This window comes from Oncorhynchus nerka, linkage group LG14, assembly GCF_034236695.1.
Source record: "Oncorhynchus nerka isolate Pitt River linkage group LG14, Oner_Uvic_2.0, whole genome shotgun sequence".
Lineage (NCBI taxonomy): Eukaryota > Metazoa > Chordata > Actinopteri > Salmoniformes > Salmonidae > Oncorhynchus > Oncorhynchus nerka.
This window is the reverse complement of record NC_088409.1, coordinates 55892602-55911702: the sequence shown is the minus strand read 5'-3', so window position 1 is coordinate 55911702 and position 19101 is coordinate 55892602. Positions and strand designations below refer to the sequence as shown.

General features: G+C 44.7%; 1 protein-coding gene across 1 annotated transcript in view; it reads right to left on the bottom strand.

Annotated features, from left to right (window-relative positions):
- Positions 1-905: 905 nt before the first annotated feature.
- The window catches only part of sipa1l3 (signal-induced proliferation-associated 1 like 3), a 100188-nt gene continuing 81992 nt past the window's right edge, over positions 906-19101 (bottom strand). The window contains 11 exon segments of the mRNA XM_065000192.1: positions 906-3859; positions 4011-4092; positions 4706-4832; positions 5202-5351; positions 5498-5681; positions 7373-7535; positions 9145-9378; positions 10271-10725; positions 10834-10946; positions 12418-12542; positions 14223-14399. Of these exon segments, the coding sequence (XP_064856264.1) occupies positions 3716-3859; positions 4011-4092; positions 4706-4832; positions 5202-5351; positions 5498-5681; positions 7373-7535; positions 9145-9378; positions 10271-10725; positions 10834-10946; positions 12418-12542; positions 14223-14399 (1954 nt within the window). The 3' untranslated portion in view covers positions 906-3715.

The following is a 19101-nucleotide window of genomic DNA, read 5'->3' as shown; positions in this document are numbered from 1 at the left end:
CAGACTACAAGTATGGTGTCGTGTGGGCAAGCGGTTTGCTGTCAAAGTTGTGAACACAGTGCCTTACAGTGATGTTATGGTATGGGCAGGCATTAGCTATGGACAATGAACACAACTGCATTTTATTGATGGCAATTTGAATGCAGAGATACCGTGACGAGATCCCGAGGCCCATTGTCTTGCCATTCATCTCCCGCCATTTCATAATGCACAGCCCCATGCTGCAAGGATCTGTAGACAATTCCTGGAAGCTTACAATGTCCCCGTTCTTCCATGGCCTGCATACTCAGACATGTATCCCATTGAGCATGTTTGGGATGCTCTGGATTGACGTATGACAGCGTGTTACTATTCCCGGCCACATCCAGCAACCGAAGAGAAGTGAGACAACATTACACAGGCCACAATAAACAGCCTGATCAACTCTATGTAAAGGAGATGTGTTGAGGCAAGTGGTGGTCACACCAGAAACTAACTGGTTATCTGATCCACGCCCCTTACCTTAAGGTATCTGTGACCAACATATGCATTTGTGTATTCTCAGTCATGTGAAATCCATAGATTAGGGCCTAATTGAATTTCTATTTCAATTGACTGATTTCCGTATACGAACTGAAACTCAGTAAAAATCGTTGGAAGTTGTTGCATGTGGCGCTTATTTTTGTTCAGTGTACACGTTATAGCAATCTGTCAGCCGATGACGTAGCACGCACCACATTGTTGTCCCTTCTATCCACTCGCATTCCTGTTCCATTTAGTTCCATTCAGTGTTTCATTTGAGGATTCAGTCGATACATTGTGTGCCACAGGTCACATGCCAGCAACTCTAGCAGACCCACAACCTGTTAATGGTGATCAAATAAGTTAAATACCATTGCCAGGAAAGATAAAAAATGATTCCATCATTATGAAAGATTTGTTTTTATATATGTTCTTATAAAACAATGAAAACAATTTACACTTTTAAATGTACAGTCATTGATACAACATCCCCCAGAAAAACAACGTTCAACCGTAAGTTTCCGTTGATGCATAAAGAACCCCCATTGCCTCATGCAGAACGCACCAACTCAGAAAAACTATTTAAATCATAAAAACAATACAGCATCATAGAAATCAGCCTTGAACAAAGATTTAAAAGTCAAACAGCAATACATAGAAATAAAAAAACACGGTGCCCTCTTCATTTCACTATTTTGTCTTTTTCAGGTTGCAAAAGTGGCCAAAAATAAATTATACAAATATTAAAACATAACATAACATTTCGGTATTACCATTTCTGATTTGTGCACGTGCAACATCGATGCACCGAGCTATGTTCAACATGTATAACTGCAGTTTGCTTAAAATCAAATATATCAAAACTAAACCCTCAAAACACCCGTACCCCTCCACACACACACACACAAATAAACAAAATAAAGATTAAGACATTGAAGATAACAGCATCACAGCACATTTGCTGAGCTTCAGTGATAACATGAGTGTGTAGGGTTGTTTCAGTTGCTCTTGTTTTCGCCCAAGACGAGATGATTTAACTGGCTGGAGGAGGATGGGCAGCTCACAGGACAGAGGGAGGCAGACTACAACAGCGTCTGTGGATGGGGCAGTGATGAGCAAATACCAGAGATGGTGAGATGAAGAGAAACGGAGACAGAGATGTCTGTATACATGTTGCTCTTATCTACACAAACAAATCAATATATAGTACAGTTCTTAAAGGGGGTGTCTGAAAGGTCCTGAGAGTAGTGAGGGTAAGAAATGATTCCAGTTGAGGCAGGGCAGAAGGTTCCTGAAAAAGGGGGGCCTGTGATGAAAGGGTACTTAACTGTGCTCGGGGCTTACGTTTACTGGAACGAAAATAGTCATATGCTCCTTCAGCAGACCCTTTTATCATTTTTGGGAATGGATGTGGCCCAAACGAGAATTGGAACCCCCACCGTTGGTTTTGCCAGCTCCACGCTCCCCTCCATTTATCCCACATTCATAACAAACAACGGACACAAAGACACAAAGCTGTAAGAAAAATGCTTTCTGTAAAGAATATAACCAAGCTAGTGAGAATATAGTGTATTTGTGTTGATTTATTTGACTGTATTCCTGTCAGATGGACATTTTTACAAAATGGCCACAAGTTTCACACAGACCCACCACCCCAAGCTAAGTTACTTCCATTTTACGTCACTTAGGTCTCACAGTTGTGTATAAATGGTTGAGTTTGATTCTACAGACACTAGGACTGTCTGTTAGCTAAATTAATGTATAATACCCCTTCATTCTAGCACACACACACACACACACACACGCGCACACACACACACACACACACACACACACACACACGCACACGGCTACAGTGTTTAAAGATCATTTCTATTAGTCTTTTCTAAATGCACACAGGTGTGTACCCGCAGCTGGTACCCAAAACAAAAACCACGAAATATGCTAATTCTACAAATTGTAAAACATACTGCTTGGATATTTGTAAATACCTTTCAAATGGATTGTTAACCAAAAATGGACATTGAGATACTATCGTTGAGTTTATGACACTATATTATTTTTCATAAACTGAACGAGAAGGCTCGTCTCATATCACTGGCGTACCTTGTCATATTATAGCTTGCTCGTAACGGAAATGCCCTGTGTCAGCCTATCACACACTCAACGAAGGGTAAAAAATAACATCGCCAGAGCTCTCCATTTTGTGCGATTAATGCATTGTGGGAGTTTTTGCTGTACCCTACACACCTTCACGAGTTGAACACCTCATTAAGTCAGTTATATCAGTACAATAGACATGTGTTCAAGCTATATGTTGAATCACACAGGCAAAAGTACAGTACCATTTCTTTTATAACACACGTCTCTCAGAGCATTCTGGGAGTTGGAGTCCTTTTTTTTGTTTTTGGCTGATTCGCTTCAGGAACAGTATTAGGCCTCGCCGTGCGATCTTCGTGTTCTACAGTTCAATAAAAGCTCTCCTCTTTATTGGCTCTGCTCTGACGCAGGAGTGTATAAGACCTCAGTTACAAAAAATAAAAACCTACAAGCAGGGACAGAGAAGGATTTCCTCTGGGTGCACAGCCGGAGGGAGGTGGCTTGTGCGTTGTGCGGGAGTTTAAAAAAAATAGGCGTGTCTACTTGCAGGCTCTTCTGTCTAGGCAATTCGGTTTCAGATGAGCCAACGGGGATCCATTAGTTCTCTGTAGCCCCTGTGTCCGTCCAGACCAGAGCGAGGCAGGGATTCTGGGGGTAGGAGGTGCACCACAGAGAGGGTGGCGGCGTAACGGCAGGTCCCTCTCCCCAAAAGCAGGTCAGAGTGGTGGAGGGGTAAGTGCTCCTCTTCTCCCCTACCACCCCACCCCCCGGAGGGAGATAGTGTGGTTGGAATGTGACAGAAGCAGCAGGTGGAGGATAGAACGTAAGAATGGGGGGGGTTCTTTCCCCCTCTTATGCTTAAAAGTTACACATTTTCTTGTACATAATGTTACACCTTAACTTACTTGCATTCGTTTTTTTTCTCTACTGCCCATGTCTTCCACATACCTAACCAGACTCACTGACAAATCTATTCCCCACTCATGAAACTCACTGTGGCCGAGTTTCCAATAAATCAGGGTAATCCTAACCCCCCCGGGCTTAGGTCACACGTCCTCTTTGCGAATGCTTTTGCACGCCCTCTCCGAGGTCACTTCCTGTGTCCGGTGTGAGCTCACTTCCTCTGCGGGGTGTCGGTGAAGAGCATGCTGAACTTGCGAAGCTGCTCGCTGGCCGAGTGGCTCTCTTCCTGCAGCCGCTGGTTATTCTGCCGCAGGTTAGCCATCTCAGCCAACAGGTGCACTTTGTCCTTCTTCTCCTGAGGGACAGAGAGGGAGGGGAAGGTGGGGGAGAGAGAGAGAAAGGGACGGAAGAGTTTATTTATTATCAGTTTCAGTTCTTACCTGCGTCAGAGGTACAGCCATATAAATTAGCATTGAGACTAAATGTCCTTCTGGTGTAAACGGTACCTTCTCCAGGTCAGTGTTGAGCTGCTTCAGCATCACCTCTAGGCTGTACAGTCGCCCCGAGAGGGCGTTGGGTACCTCATCCCTGAAAACACACAAAGACATTTAACTCAACACTGTCACCTGGGTTTAGGTTGCAGGTAGGGCAGACAGGTTTAACAAGGTGTGTGTTCAACAGAACAACAGAGTTCATCAGGACGACGCAGTAGGTTAGTTCGGGAAACAAGAGGCCGTTTCAGTGATAGGTTGTAGTTATGCCCTGGGACAGCACAAGCTGACCGGCCGGACTGCTGTAACTCAAACACTCCACTGTTTGTTCACGACAGAAGGTGTTCAGAGATCCCTTGGTAACTGGTTTGATCCATGTGTAACTACCACAGCTAACTACGGGATGGTGGTTCCCTACATGTGACAGGTGAGGTTGACCTGACCAAAGGGAAATGGGGAAATCCAAGAGTAGGCCGTGCTTTTATACACTCACATTTCGGGTTTAGGATTTGGAGTCTCAGGGTCAAACAGACGAAACGTTCCTAATCGGCTGTGACTGCCGTGAACTTAAGATTGTGCGTCCGTGGCAGTGTCTATGGATCGTGATTGTTTGAGCTTGTGCGTGAATCTTGGGTGTGCGAGTTGGTGTCGTGTGTGTGTGAATATTTGTGAATTCATGCGAAGTGTGTGTGTGTGTCTCAGAGACTTACCCGCCGAAGGTGGGGGTAGTGCGTGGAGTCTGAGGTGTTTGGAATTGGATTGGACTCTTGATCGGCCGCATGTCTGGAACCCCAACTTGAGGCTCACTGAGCGAGAAGAGCGACACTGCCCTTTGTACTGTAAAAAACACACAGAGACACACTGTTACAATGCTGCATTTCCCCATTCACAATCAGCTACCAATCTACAAATGCTGATTTTTTTCTCTATCTTCACAAGGTCTCCAGGGACATTTCACACAATCAAGCCCAGCCAGGAGCAGCTTAGCTGGGCTAGGGCAGTAATTGAGGCCCAGGATCATGTGTCAATAGGGGCCGTATGTGTTTGTGCCTGCTGGAGCTGCTGTGAGAAGCTTTGTGGTGGCAGGAGACCAGAAGGAGCCAGGTGTCAGGAACTGAGGTGAGTCTCCCTCTCTCCCTCTGCATGTATACACAAACAAAATGTCTCTCGCAAATATCTGAACACACACAGAATACTCACACTCACCCTCGTAGGCCTTGGCAGCATTGACCAGACTGGCCCACTCCAGGCCACAGGCAGTGTCAGGCAGGGGCATGAGCCCCGGGTCCAGCCTCCTCATGGGGGGAACCTTATCCCTCACCTCTGTCAGAGACAGCTCCGACGCAGACAGAGGGACTGGCCAGGCAGCAGGGGGGGCAAGTTAAGTGGTCTTAGCATTCATGATGATGTCACGTGATAAACTTTGCTTCTTGATAAACCATCATTATGTACAGATACAATGAAGTGAGAAGGTAATGACATCAAGCTGTGGCCCCACTCACCCTTCTTGTTGGGCATGTGGTTGGCAGAGTGTGCATGGCGCCGGGTGGGTAGGGTGCAGGTGAACAGCAGGTCGCTGGGAGTGCCCTGGTCAAACAGGGGGCCAGAGTTGGCATAGCTGGCATCCCTGCGCCCGCTGCACAGAGACTCGTCGGAGAACGTGCGCTGAAGAGTGTGTCGAGGAGACTGAAAAGAGAAGGGAGGGAGGTTAGTCGTGGGGTAGTATGTTTGTGGGTGAGCAAGTTTGGGGTGTGTATGTGTAAAATAGTGTGTTGTGTATGTGTGTGGGTGTATATGTGTATGGACAGTACCGGTCAAAAGTTTGGACACACCTATTCATTCAAGGGTTTTTCTTTATTTTACTATTTTCTAAATTTATTCTACACACTGAAACACATCAAAACTATTAAATAACACATATGGAATCATGTAGTAACCAAAAAAGTGTTAAACACATCAAAATATATGTAATATTTGAGGTTCTTCAAAGTAGCCACCCTTTGCCTTGACAGCTTTGCACACTCTTGGCATTCTCTCAACCAGCTTCACCTGGAATGCATTTCAATTAACAGGTGTGCCTTGTTAAAAGTTAATTTGTGGAATTTCTTTCCTTCTTAATGTGTTTGAGCCAATCAGACAAGGTATGGGTGGTATACAGAATATAGCCCTATTTGGTAAAATACCAAGTCCATATTATGGCAAGAACAGCTCAAATAAGCAAAAACAAACGACAGTCCACCATTACTTTAAGACATGAAGAAGGTCAGTCAATCCGGAAAATTTCAAGAACTTTCTTCAAGTGCAGTCGCAAAAACCATCAAGCGCTATGATGAAAGTTGCTCTCATGAGGACCGCCACAGGAATGGAAGACCCAGAGCTACCTCTGCTGCAGGGGATAAGTTCATTAGAGTTATCAGCCTCAGAAATTGCAGCCCAAATAAATGCTTCACAGAGTTCAAGCAACAGACACATCTCAACATCAACTGTTCAGAGGAGAATGCGTGAATCAGGCCTTCATGGTCAAATTTCTGTAAAGAAACCACTACTAAAGGACACCAACAAGAAGAAGAGACTTGCTTGGGACAAGAGACACGAGCAATGGACATTAGACCGGTGGAAATCCGTCCTTTGGTCTGATGAGTCCAAATTTGAGATTTTTGGTTCCAACAGCCGTGTCTTTGTAAGACGCAAAGTAGGTGAACGGATGATCTCTGCATGTGTGGTTCCCACCGTGAAGCATGGAGGAGGAGGAGGTGTGATGGTGCTTTGCTGGTGACTGTCAGTGATTTATTTAGAATACAAGGCACACTTAACCATCATGGCTACCACAGCATTCTGCAGCGATACACCATCCCATCTGGTTTGCGCTTACTGTGACTATCATTTGTTTTTCAACAGGACAATGACCCAACACACCTCCAGGCTGTGTAAGGGCTATTTGACCAAGAAGGAGAGTGATGGAGTGCTGCATCAGATGACCTGGTCACCACAAACACTCGACATCAACCCAATTGAGATGGTTTGGGATGAGTTGGACCACAGAGTGAAGGAAAAGCAGCCAACAAGTGCTCAGCATACGTGGGAACTCCATTAAGACTGTTGGAAAAGCATTCCTCATGAAGCTGGTTGAGAAAATGCCAAGAGTGTGCAAATCTGTCATCAAGGCAAAGGGTAGCTACTTTGAAGAATATAAAATATAAAATGTTGGTTACTACATGATTCCATATGTGTTATTTCATAGTTTTGATGTCTTCACTATTATACAACAATGTAGAAAATAGTAAAAATAAAGAAAAACCCTTGAATGAGTAGGTGTGTCCAAACTTTTGACTGGTTCTGTATGTACTGGGTTTGTGTGTACTGTGTGTGTCCCTCACCGTGTCTCTTTGTGGCATCTCTCCAGGGTTGTCCATGATGATGAGTTTCTTCAGGTCGTCCTCGACGGTGCTCTTGTGGGATCTCCGTGGAGACCGCAGGTCCCTTAGCGATGCTCGAAGACGGGGCTGTCCGAACACGTTCTTAGAATTCACGTCCACCTGTCTGAACACACACACACAGCAGGAATATAATGTAGGTTAAATACAGTAACACAACTTGTCCCATTGAGCATGGCTTAACATAGTGGCGTGATGCTTGGCTTTTGTGTTGGTAGTGCCACGGTAGACCAGTGCATCTCAATGCGCACACACACACACACACACACACACACACACACACACACACGTTTGGGGTCACTTGGAAATGTCCTTGTTTTTGAAAGAAAAGTACATTTTTTGTCCATTAAAATAACATCAAATTGATCAGTACAGTGGAGACATTGTTAATGTTGTAAATGACCATTGTAGCAGGAAACGGCTGATTTTTTAATGGAATATCTACATAGGCGTACAGAGGCCCATAGGCGTACAGAGGCCCATAGGCGTACAGAGGCCCATAGGCGTACAGAGGCCCATAGGCGTACAGAGGCCCATAGGCGTACAGAGGCCCATAGGCGTACAGAGGCCCATAGGCGTACAGAGGCCCATAGGCGTACAGAGGCCCATAGGCGTACAGAGGCCCATTATTATTATAATCCAAGTTTATCACTTTAAAAGGTTAATTGGTCATTAGAAAACCCTTTTGCAATTATGTTTGCACAGCTGAAAACTTTTGTTCTGATTAAAGAAGCAATAAAACTGGTCTTTAGACACGCTTGAGTATCTGGAGCATCAGCATTTGTGGGTTCGATTACAGGCTCAAAATGGCCAGAAACAAATAACTTCTGAATCTCGTCAGTCTATTCTTGTTCTGACAAATTAAGGCTATTCCATGCTCTTGCCTAGAAGGCCAGCATCCCGGAGTCACCTCTTCACTGTTGACGTTGAGACTGGTGTTTTGTGGGTACTATTTAATGAAGCTGCCAGTTGAGGACTTGTGAGGCATCTCTTTCTCAAACTAGACACTCTACTGTACTTGTCCTCTTGCTCAGTTGTGCACCGGGGCCTCCCACTCCTCCTTCTATTCGGGTTAGAGCCAGTTTGCGCTGTTCTGTGAAGGGAGTAGTGCACAGCATTGTATGAGATCTTCAGTTTCTTGGCAATTTCTCACATGGAATAGCCTTCATTTCTCAGAACAAGAATAGACTGACGAGATTCAGCAGAAAGTTCTTTGTTTCTGGCCATTTTGAGCCTTTAATCGAACCCACAAATTCTGATGCTGCAGATACACAACTACTCTAAAGGGTAGTTTTATTGCTTCTTTAATCAGTACAACAGTTTTCAGCTGTGCTAACATAATTGCAAAAGGGTTTTCTAATGATCAATTAGCCTTTTAAAATGATAAACTTGGATTAGCTAACACAACGTGCCATTGGAACACAGGAGTGATGGTTGCTGATAATTGGCCTCCGTAAGTCTATGTAGATATTCCTTTTTAAAATGTTTATCTGCCGTTTCCAGCTACAATAGTCATTTACAACATTAACAATGTCTACACTGTATTTCTAATCAGTTTTATGTTATTTTAAATGGACAAAAACGACCCTAAACTTTTGAATGGTAGTGTATTCACTCACTCACTCACTCACTCACTCACTCACTCACTCACTCACTCACTCACTCACTCACTCACTCACTCACTCACTCACTCACTCACTCACTCACTCACTCACTTCTTGCTGCTGTTACTGTCAGAGCTGTAGGTAGTGGGTGTGTTTGAACGGGAGGGGGCGTTGTCGTCTGGTTGCCAGGCGCCCAGTCTGCTCTTGCTGTATAAGGCCTTGGGGGCAGAGCTGGACAGAGGGGTGGAGCTGAGTAGAGCAGAGTTAGGCGTGACTGTGGCGGCTCGGACCGGCCATGATTTCTCTGCTGCAGGGGTCTTGTATCCCTGGGGTGTATAGCAGGCCCTGTGACGACACAGACGCACGGCATTAATGTACAGCGAAACACCTGCTCAAATCCATAAACCGATCTATCTAGCCGTCTACATGCATAACAAAGTCAATATAAATGATGCACAGGTTTAGAGATATGCTTGAGTTGATGGATCCATTCAGGGTGGGATACATAACTGACACAACAAACCACACGTCATGCAGAACAGCTGCAGGTGGAATTCACCTCTCAAATCCCCTTTTTCTCCTGACCCATTTCCACCAAAAGCCACTTTAACCAACATACCAACCAACCAGCAGCAACATCTGTGAATATCCCTGACCAGCTATCATGGCTTTCTCTGGACATACATCCAGCAAACCATCCACCCAATCACTCAAGCAACCACTCATCTACAAAATGTCCATCCAACCCACCGTCACTCAACACCTCCACCCATCCATCTTACCACTCACACGTCTCTATCCCCATTTCCTAAGCTCCTGTACCACAGTTTAGACTACATACCTGTACGTTATTTGTTGTGTCCCACTGTGTGATGGGTGCCTCTGTGTGTCAGAGTGCCAATGTGCTGTCCTGTTCCCCTGAAGTGACTGGATATAAACTGGGGGACTGGAGTGATGGAACTGGGGGTCTAAACCCCCAATCCTTTAATCCCCCTCTAAGAGTAGCTGAACTCTAAATATGTTGGTCTATGTGTATGTAGGGCAAGGGTGGCACATCTGGCCCATACATGACCCCCATAAGGATTACACACTGATGTGTTTCGGTATGTTCAGTATGAGGGGTGGGATGCCTGTGTGGACAAAACATACTGTTCTTTGTCATACCCACTTCCACTCTCTTACCACTACTTAAAGCTAAACTGTGTTGGATTGTATAAGCAGTGTGTCTCTCTTGTACCTGGGTTTAAATGAGTCTGGCTTCTCCACGTTGGATCCTGGAGGAGGGAAGGTACGCGTGCGGTATCCTTTGTTCTGATTGGCAGGTAATACAGGTGACGACTCTAGTCTCCGCCCCTCGACTCCGTTGCCCCTCACCCCAGAGACGTCCTGCAGCCCGCTATTATAGGTTGCTGAACAGTGCAGGGGCTTCTGTGATTGGCTGGACTGATTTCCGTGGCGACTGCCGGGCTTGGTGTTGTAGAGGGTGGGGGCATCGATGCCGCTGTCACTGGAGCCGCCCTTACTGAGGGGGTCGGGGTCAGGTTCAGCCAGGTCGCCTAGGCAACCCCCGGATACCCCCGGGCCTCCTCTCTCCCCCCCGGCCCCGTCGAACCAGCGCTCGTCACTGTGGCTGCTGGACGCGTTACTGGAGAGAGTGTTACTGCTGGAGTGGCTGGAGTACTGGGTCTCACCCTACAGAGAGGGGGATGAGGTGAGAGAAAGAGACGGTAGATACACAGAAAAGCAACTGGCATAAAATCTCTCTCTCAAAAAAAAGAAAAGAGGACAGTTATATCTGACCTTTGAGTGTCTGTTGGGAGAGTCTTTCCCTGGGACGTCCTGTCGGGTGAGTCTCCTCTGCCCTCCTCCTCCTGGCCCCCGAGACGATGACGCTGGGACATGCCATAGGGGCTCTGGGCAGAGAACACACACACCATTACGCATCAAAGGTTTAATGTAGTGACAGGTGTGGTATGTAGGCCAGCGTTATGTTTTACGTGTTCATTGTGTTTGTGTGTGTGTGTGGTCACTGTATTGGGGTAGTCCGTATTTAAGCCTCTTTTCTGATGTCTAACTCAGTTCGATTTGGACCCTCTCCAATTGACTCTCTTTAATCCTGACTCTCTATTTCTGTGTGTGTGTATGGATATGTACAGTTGAAGTCGGAGGTTTACATATACATTTAAACTCAGTTTTTCACAATTCCTGACATTTAATCCTAGTAAAAATTCCCTGTTTTAGGTCAGTTAGGATCACCACTTTATTTTAAGAATGTGAAATGTCAGAATAACAGTGGAGAGAATTATTTATTTCAGCTTTTTTTTTTTTTCAGTGGGTCAGAAGTTTACATACACTCAATTAGTATTTGGTAGCCTTGCCTTGAAATTGTTTAACTTGGGTCAAACGTTTCTGGTAACCTTCCACAAGCTTCCCACAATAAGTTGGGTGAATTTTGGCCCATTCCTCCTAACAGAGCTGGTGTAACTGAGTCAGGTTTGTAGGACTCATTGCTCGCACACACTTTTTCAGTTTTGCCCACAAATTTTCTATATGATTGAGGTCAGGGCTTCGTGATGGCCACTCCCAATACCTTGACTTTGTTGTCCGTAAGTCATTTTGCCACAACTTTGGAAGTATGCTTGGGGTCATTGTCCATTTGGAAGACCCATTTGCGACCAAGCTTTAACTTCCTGACTGATGTCTTGACATTTTGTTTCAATATATCCACATAATTTCCCTCCCTCATGATGCCGTCTATTTTGTGAAGTGCACGAGTCCCTCCTGCAGCAAAGCACCCTCACAACATGAGGCTGCCAACCCCGTGCTTCACGGTTGGGATGGTGTTCTTCGGCTTGCAAGCCTCCTTTTTATGGTGGTTTTGGAGCAGTGGCTTCTTCCTTGCTGAGCGGCCTTTCAGGATATGTCGTAATAGGACTGGTTTTACTGTGGATATAGATACTTTTGTACCTGTTTCCTCCAGCATCTTCACAAGGTCCTTTGCTGTTGTTCTGGGATTGATTTGCACTTTTCGCACCAAAGTATGTTCATCTCTAGGAGACAGAACGCGTCTCCTTCCTGAGCGGTATGACGGATGCGTGGTCCCATGGTGTTTATACTTGCGTACTATTGTTTGTACAGATGAACGTGGTACCTTCAGGCGTTTGGAAATTGCTCCCAAGGATGAACCAGACTTGTGGACGTCTACAATTTTTTTTCTGTGGTCTTGACTGATTTCTTTTAGTTTTCCCATGATGTCAAGCAAAGAGGCACTGAGTTTGAAGGTAGGCCTTCAAATACACCCACAGGTACACCTCCAATTGACTCAATTGATATATATGTGTGTGTGCGTTCTGTATGTTTGTCTACATATTTGTGTTTGTGTACCTGTCTTGCAGCGCTCCATAGTGCTGTCCTGGCTGGTGAAGCCCGAGGAGGACTCTCCACTAGAGGTGATGTCCAGACTGAGATGAGGTTCGTAGGCCAGCAGGGGGCGCTGGGCTGAACCGTACCTATACAGATATAAGAGCAACAGGGAGGTTACACACACACACACACACACACACACAAGGACGGAGTAATACCGTACTATATACCAGTTTTGATGCATGAACTGGTTTGGGTTTTTACTTTACCTTCTACAACGGTATATGTTAAATGTAAAAAGTCAGTTTGTTTTTTTTGTTTACTCCGTTTGCTACTTGAGCCTTCTCTCCCTATCCTCCTGCAAATATTTTTTACGTTCTACAAATGCTAACAAAGTACTAGCGAACATAAGCTAAATGCAAGGACAGACAACCCAGGTCATGAAGTTGTAGAACTATCACAAAAGGCTACTCACACTTGATCCAGAAGGGGATGGATTGTCTGTGCTGCAACCAAGAAGCTTGATATTGCAAGCTAGCCCCTTCACTTTGTAGCTAGCAAATTAGCAAACCAAAAGTATAGCTGGAGCCCTGAACTGGAGAAAATGTATTTGGCACATCTTAAATAGTTCATTTATAGTTATAAGATATTTATAGATGGCAAACATTAGTAGTGAATTTCGAGTGGAACTTGATCACCACTCTTGTGCTTCTCAACTGAAAATCGACATGTTTTCTTCGTAAACAAACATACCATGTGACTGGCTCAATATAAGTTATTAGGGGGACAAAATGTGGGGGCAGGTATATATGGTATACCACACAAGCCTGGTTAAAAATATTGGGATATGATATTTTGGCCATACTGCCCAACCCTAACTCACACTCAGGTTACACAGATTCAGATTTAGGCAGACAACAACAAAAAAAGGTACACAAACACGGGCTGACTCCATTTAGTCGACCGGCCCATTGTGTGGTCGTAAGGATGTTTGTCCACGGAGATTTCTCTCGTCGAGCAGTCGCAAATCACAATGGTGCACAAAACACCGGTCTGATCTGCGCCTGTCTCAGTGGACTGATCCATTGCGGAGGCCATAGGGATGGTACAGTCCATCACTCGAAGACAGTGGTCACCAACCTTTTCTGAGTCAAGATCACATTCCAAGTTAAAAAAAAACAAGCCAAAATCTACCGCTCAGATAAAGTTTTTTTTAAACCCTAGAGAGGTTAAAGCATCAGACAAGCTCAGTGCATATAGTTGAAATTATTCAAACACATAGGGTGTGTCTATATATGAAAAAAAGACACGTTTTAAAGTTTTGACCAATCGGGCAGACGATTCTCGGTCGACCAATATATCCCCACCCCCCCGGGGACAGCCCTAACACACGCAGATATGTTTAAGAGCATTTCCCAGATTCTGTTTTTGCTATGTTCCCTGATGGCGCTTATTTCAAACATGTTTCTCTGGTTGGGCAGGATGTAATAATCACCAAACACACAGGTAAAACTACACAATGGAGTCTTAATCCAATAGTGTGTTCGTACAGGCCTCACTGACAGAAGCTCAACAGTCAAATCAGTCAAAGGTCTGCAGCAAGTTAGCTACCACTCCTAGCAACAACCGCCAAAAGCCTGCCAAGTATCATGCAAAGGAAATGCCAGGGAACAGGAAGGAGTGACATCCTCCTCTAATACAAACAAATGGAGACCTCAATGATAGCTCAATGCACACAAACAGAGACAACCACAGAGCCAGTCAGAGACAACCCGAGAGATACACACACACAAAGACACTAACACACACAGACTCTGTTGACTGACCTGTCAGGTGAGGGTTTGTAGCGTATGAAGGTCCCGCTGAGTACGGGGCCCCCCAGGGCCACCATGCCCCCCAGGCCAGAGGGGGAGGAGAAGCTGGCTGAGGGGTTCCTGTAGGGCAGCACTCTGTCGCCCCCCGCTGGCGACAGGCAGTAGTGGTTCTCAGGGAAACTCACTGGCCTGCAGAGGGGACAGCGGAGTTTAAAGTCAGTATATTAATAAAGCGTCATAGAGTATGAGTGCTGATCTATGATCAGTTTTAACTTTTAGATCATTATTTATATGGTTATATGGATAGAGAGGACCTGATCCTGATCCACCAAAAGTATGTGGACACCTGCTCTTAGAAAATCACATTCCCAAAATCATGAAGTTGGTCCCCCTTTTGCCGCTATAACAGCCTCCACTCTTCTGGGAAAGTTTTCCACTAAATGTTGGAACATTTCTGCAGGGACTTGCTTCCATTCAGCCACAAGAGCATTAGTGAGGTCAGGCACGGATGTTGGGCGATTAGGCCTGACTCGCAGTCGGCGTTCCAATTCATCCCAAAGGTGTTCGATGGGGTTGAGGTCAGGGCTCTGTGCATGCCAGTCAAGTTCTTCCACACCAATCTCGTCAAACCATTTCTGTATAGACCTAGTTCTGTGCACGGGGGCATTGACATGCTGAAACAGGAAAGGGCCTTCCCCAAACTGTTGCCACAAAGTTCGAAGCACATAATCGTCTCGAATGTCATTGTATGCTGTAGCGTTAAGATTTCCCTTCACTGGAACCAAGAGGCCTAGCCTGAACCATGAAAAACAGCCACAGACCATTATAACTTCTCCACCAAACTTTAGAGTTGGCACTATGCATTGGGGCAGTTAGTGTTCTGATGGCGTTTACCAAACCCAGATTTGTCCATCGAACTGCCACATGGTGAAGTGTGATTCATCACTCCAGAGAACGCAATTCCACTGAGTCCAATGGCGGCGAGCTTTACACCACTCCAGCTGACGCTGCGCATGGTGATCTTAGGCTTGTGTGCAGCTGCTCGGCCAAGGAAACAGTTATTGTGATGACGCTGCGGTCCTGTTCTGTGAGCCTGTGTGGCCTACCGCTTTTGCATTGATGCTCCTAGACGTTTCCACTTCACAATAACAGCACTTACAGTTGACCGGGGCAGCTCTAGCAGAGCAGAAATGTGACAAACTGACTTGTTGGAAAGGTGGCCTCCTATTACGGTGCCACGTTGAAAGTCACTGAGCTCTTCAGTTAGGCCCTTCTACTGACAATATTTGTCTATGGAGATTGCATGGCTGTGTGCCATGTTGCCGAATCCACTAATTTGAAGGGGCGTCCACATAGTTTTGTAAATATAGTGTATCTAAAAGTAGAATTGAGAAATATTTGATCAAGCTGGCATGTTTATGACATTTTGCCTTACCCAGGCCTCCTTAATTACTCCCTAAAGTTTAATCTAAGTGCTACAAAGCTAAATTCGGTGTCATACGAAGCTTTACTATGTCCACTGTATAGAGTACGAAATTGATTTAGAATAAAATGACATTTTTCAGTATATTGTTGAGCATAATATACTCTAAGGCAGGGCTCTAAATGTAGAAAAAAATAATGTATTGGTAGCACTGGTGCTCCCAACTTCAAAAAGTTAGGAGCACTAAATGAAATTTAGTAGCACTAGAAAATAGGATTTTTTAAAAACTGATTGAGAAACAGCCTATATTGGGCCTAGGTAGTGACCTAGAAACGAACATGTAACACTGTAATACAATAATGTATTATTAAAGATAAAATGTTGATACGAATACTTGTCATGAAAATGACAAAATCATTTGTGTGGAATATTAGGTTTCTATACCGAACAAAAATATAAAACGCAACATGTAAAGCGTTGGTCCCATGTTTCATGAGCTGAAATAAAACACCCCAGACATTTTCCATACGCACGAAAAGCTTATTTCTCAACCCCCCCAAAACAATGGCACAAATTTGTTTACATCCCTGTTAGTGAGAATTTCTCCTTTGCCAAGATAATCCATCCACCTGACAGGTGTAGCATAACAAGAAGCCGATTAAACAGCAAGCTCATTACACAGGTGCACCTTGTGCTAGGGACCCCCCCAAAAAGGCCACTAAAATATGTAGCTTTGTCACACAATGCCACAGATTTCTCAAGTTTTGAGGCAGCGTGCAACTGGCATGCTGACTGCTGGAATGTCCACCAGAGCTGTTTCCAGAGAATTGAATGTTAATTTCTCTACCATAAACTGCCTCTAATGTCATTTTAGAGATTCTGGCAGTACGTCCAACCGACACAATCGCAGACCACATGTAATCATGCCAGCCCAGGACCTCCACATCTGGCTTCTTCACCTGCGGGATCGTCTGAGACCAGCCAGCTAGACAGCTGATGAAACTTGGGGTTTGCACAACCGAAGAATTTCTGCACAAACCTGACTGGCGTTCGGCGTCCTAACTGACTTCAGTGGTCAAATTCTCACCTTCGACATGCTAGAGAAGTGTGCTCTTTATGGGTGAATCTCGGTTTCAACTGTACCAGGCAGAAGGCAGACAGCGTGCATGGAGTCGATTGTAGATATGATTGTGGACTACAGGAAAAATAGGGCCAAGCACGTCCCCATTGTCATCGATGGGGCTGCAGTGGAGCAGGTTGAGAGCTTCAAGTTCCTTGGTGTCCACATCACCAACAAGTCGAGGTCCAAGAGGCTTCTAAACAGCTTCTACCCCCAAGCCATTAGACTCCTGAACATCTAACCAAATGGCTACCCAGACTACTTGCACCCCCCCTCTTTTACACCACTGCTACTCTCTGTTGTTATCTATGCAGTCACTTTAATAACTCTACCTATATGTACATATTACCTCAACTAACTGGTGCCCCCGCACATTGACTCTGTACCGGTACCCCCCTGTATATAGTCTCGCTATTGTTATTTTACTGCTGCTCTTTAATTACTTGTTACTTTTATTTCTTATTCTTATTTATTTTTTTAGGGGCTCGTTTTTTTTAGGGGCTCGTAAGTAAGCAATTTCACTGTAATGTCTACACCTGTTGTATTCGGTGCATGTGACTAATACAATTTGATTTGATTTGTATGGGCGAACGGTTTGCTGATGTCAACATTCTGAACCGAGTGCCTCATGGGGGCGGTGGGATAATGTGATGGGCAGGCATAAGCTACGGACCTTGAAAACAATTGAATTTTATCGATGGCAATTTCAATGCAGAGAGATACCCTGACGAGATCCTGAGGCCCATTGTCATGCCATTCATCCGCTGCCATCTCCTTATGTTTCAGCATGATAATGCACGGCCCCATGTATTTCTTTCCTTCTTAATGCGTTTGAGCCAATCAGTTGTGTTGTGACAAGGTAGGGGTGGTATAGAGAAGAAAGCCATATTTGGTAAAATACCAAGTCCATATTATGGCAAGAACAGCTCAAATAAGCAAAGAGAAACGACAGTCCATCATTAGTTTAAGACATGGTCAGTCAAATTTCAAACTTTGAAAGTTTCAACAAGTGCAGTTGCAAAAACCATCAAGCGCTATGAGGAAACTGGCTCTTATGAGAACTGCCACAAGAAAGGAAAACCCAGAGTTACCTCTGCTGCAGAGGATAAGTTCATTAGTTACCAGCCTCAGAAATTGCAGCCCAAATAAATGCTTCACAGAGTTCAAGTAAAAGACACATCTCAAAATCAACTGTTCAGATGAGACTGTGTGAATCAGGCCTTCATGGTTGCTGCAAAGAAACCACTACTAAAGGACACCAATAACAAGAGACTTGCTTCGGCCAAGAAGCAATGGACATTAGACAGGTGGAAATCTGACCTTTGGTCTGACGAGTCCAAATTTGGAGATTTTTGGATCCAACTGCCGTGTCTTTGTGAGACGCAGAGTAGGTGAACAGATGATCTCAGCATATGTGGTTCCCACCGTGAAGCATGGAGGAGGAGGTGTGATGGTGCTTTGCTGGTGACAATGTCTGTGATTTATTTAGAATTCAAGGCACACTTAACCAGCATGGCTACCACAGCGATACACCATCCCATCTGGTTTAAGCTTAGTGGGACTATTATTTGTGGACAATGACCCAACACACCTCCAGGCAGTGTAAGGGTTATTTGACCAAGGAGGAGAGTGATTGAGTGCTGCATCAGATGACCTGGCCTCCCCAATCCTCCGACCTCAACCCAATTGAGATGGTTTGGGATGAGTTGGACCGCAGAGTGAAGGAAAAGAAGCCAACAAGTGCTCAGCATATGTAAGAACTCCTTCAAGATTGCATTCCAGATGAAACTGGTTGAGAGAATGCCAAAGCTGTCATCACAGCTACTTTGAAGAATCTAAAATAAAATATATTTTTTTTGAATGAGTAGGTGTGTCCAAACTTTTGACTGGTACTGTATATATTGTTGTAAAGAAAATATATTACAGAGCAAGCGGTAAAGCTTCATAGGACACATTTTTCCCTGTAGCACCTACAGATGAAACATTACGGAGTCTTAAAGGAATATCATAAAAATGCCATCTTTGATCAATTATTTCTCAATTATGCCAAATTATTAGTTACAAATGTAAAATATATGTAAACAATTCTTCCCCAAAAATAACCATGCTATGGGTTCCATTTGGTACAAATCTCCAAAATCATGGTATTTTTTATCCTGGTTTCGTGTGAAATCACTTATATGTTCTCCACCTACAGCGATGCTTTACGTTTTTTTTTATAAGGATAACCTCAATGTCAGAGCATTTATGAGAATCACACCAGGCCATGAGCATAGGACAACCTCCTCAAGACACTGACGCAAACAAAGGCAATGACACCAGTGTCTACGCACAAGGCAAACAAATCA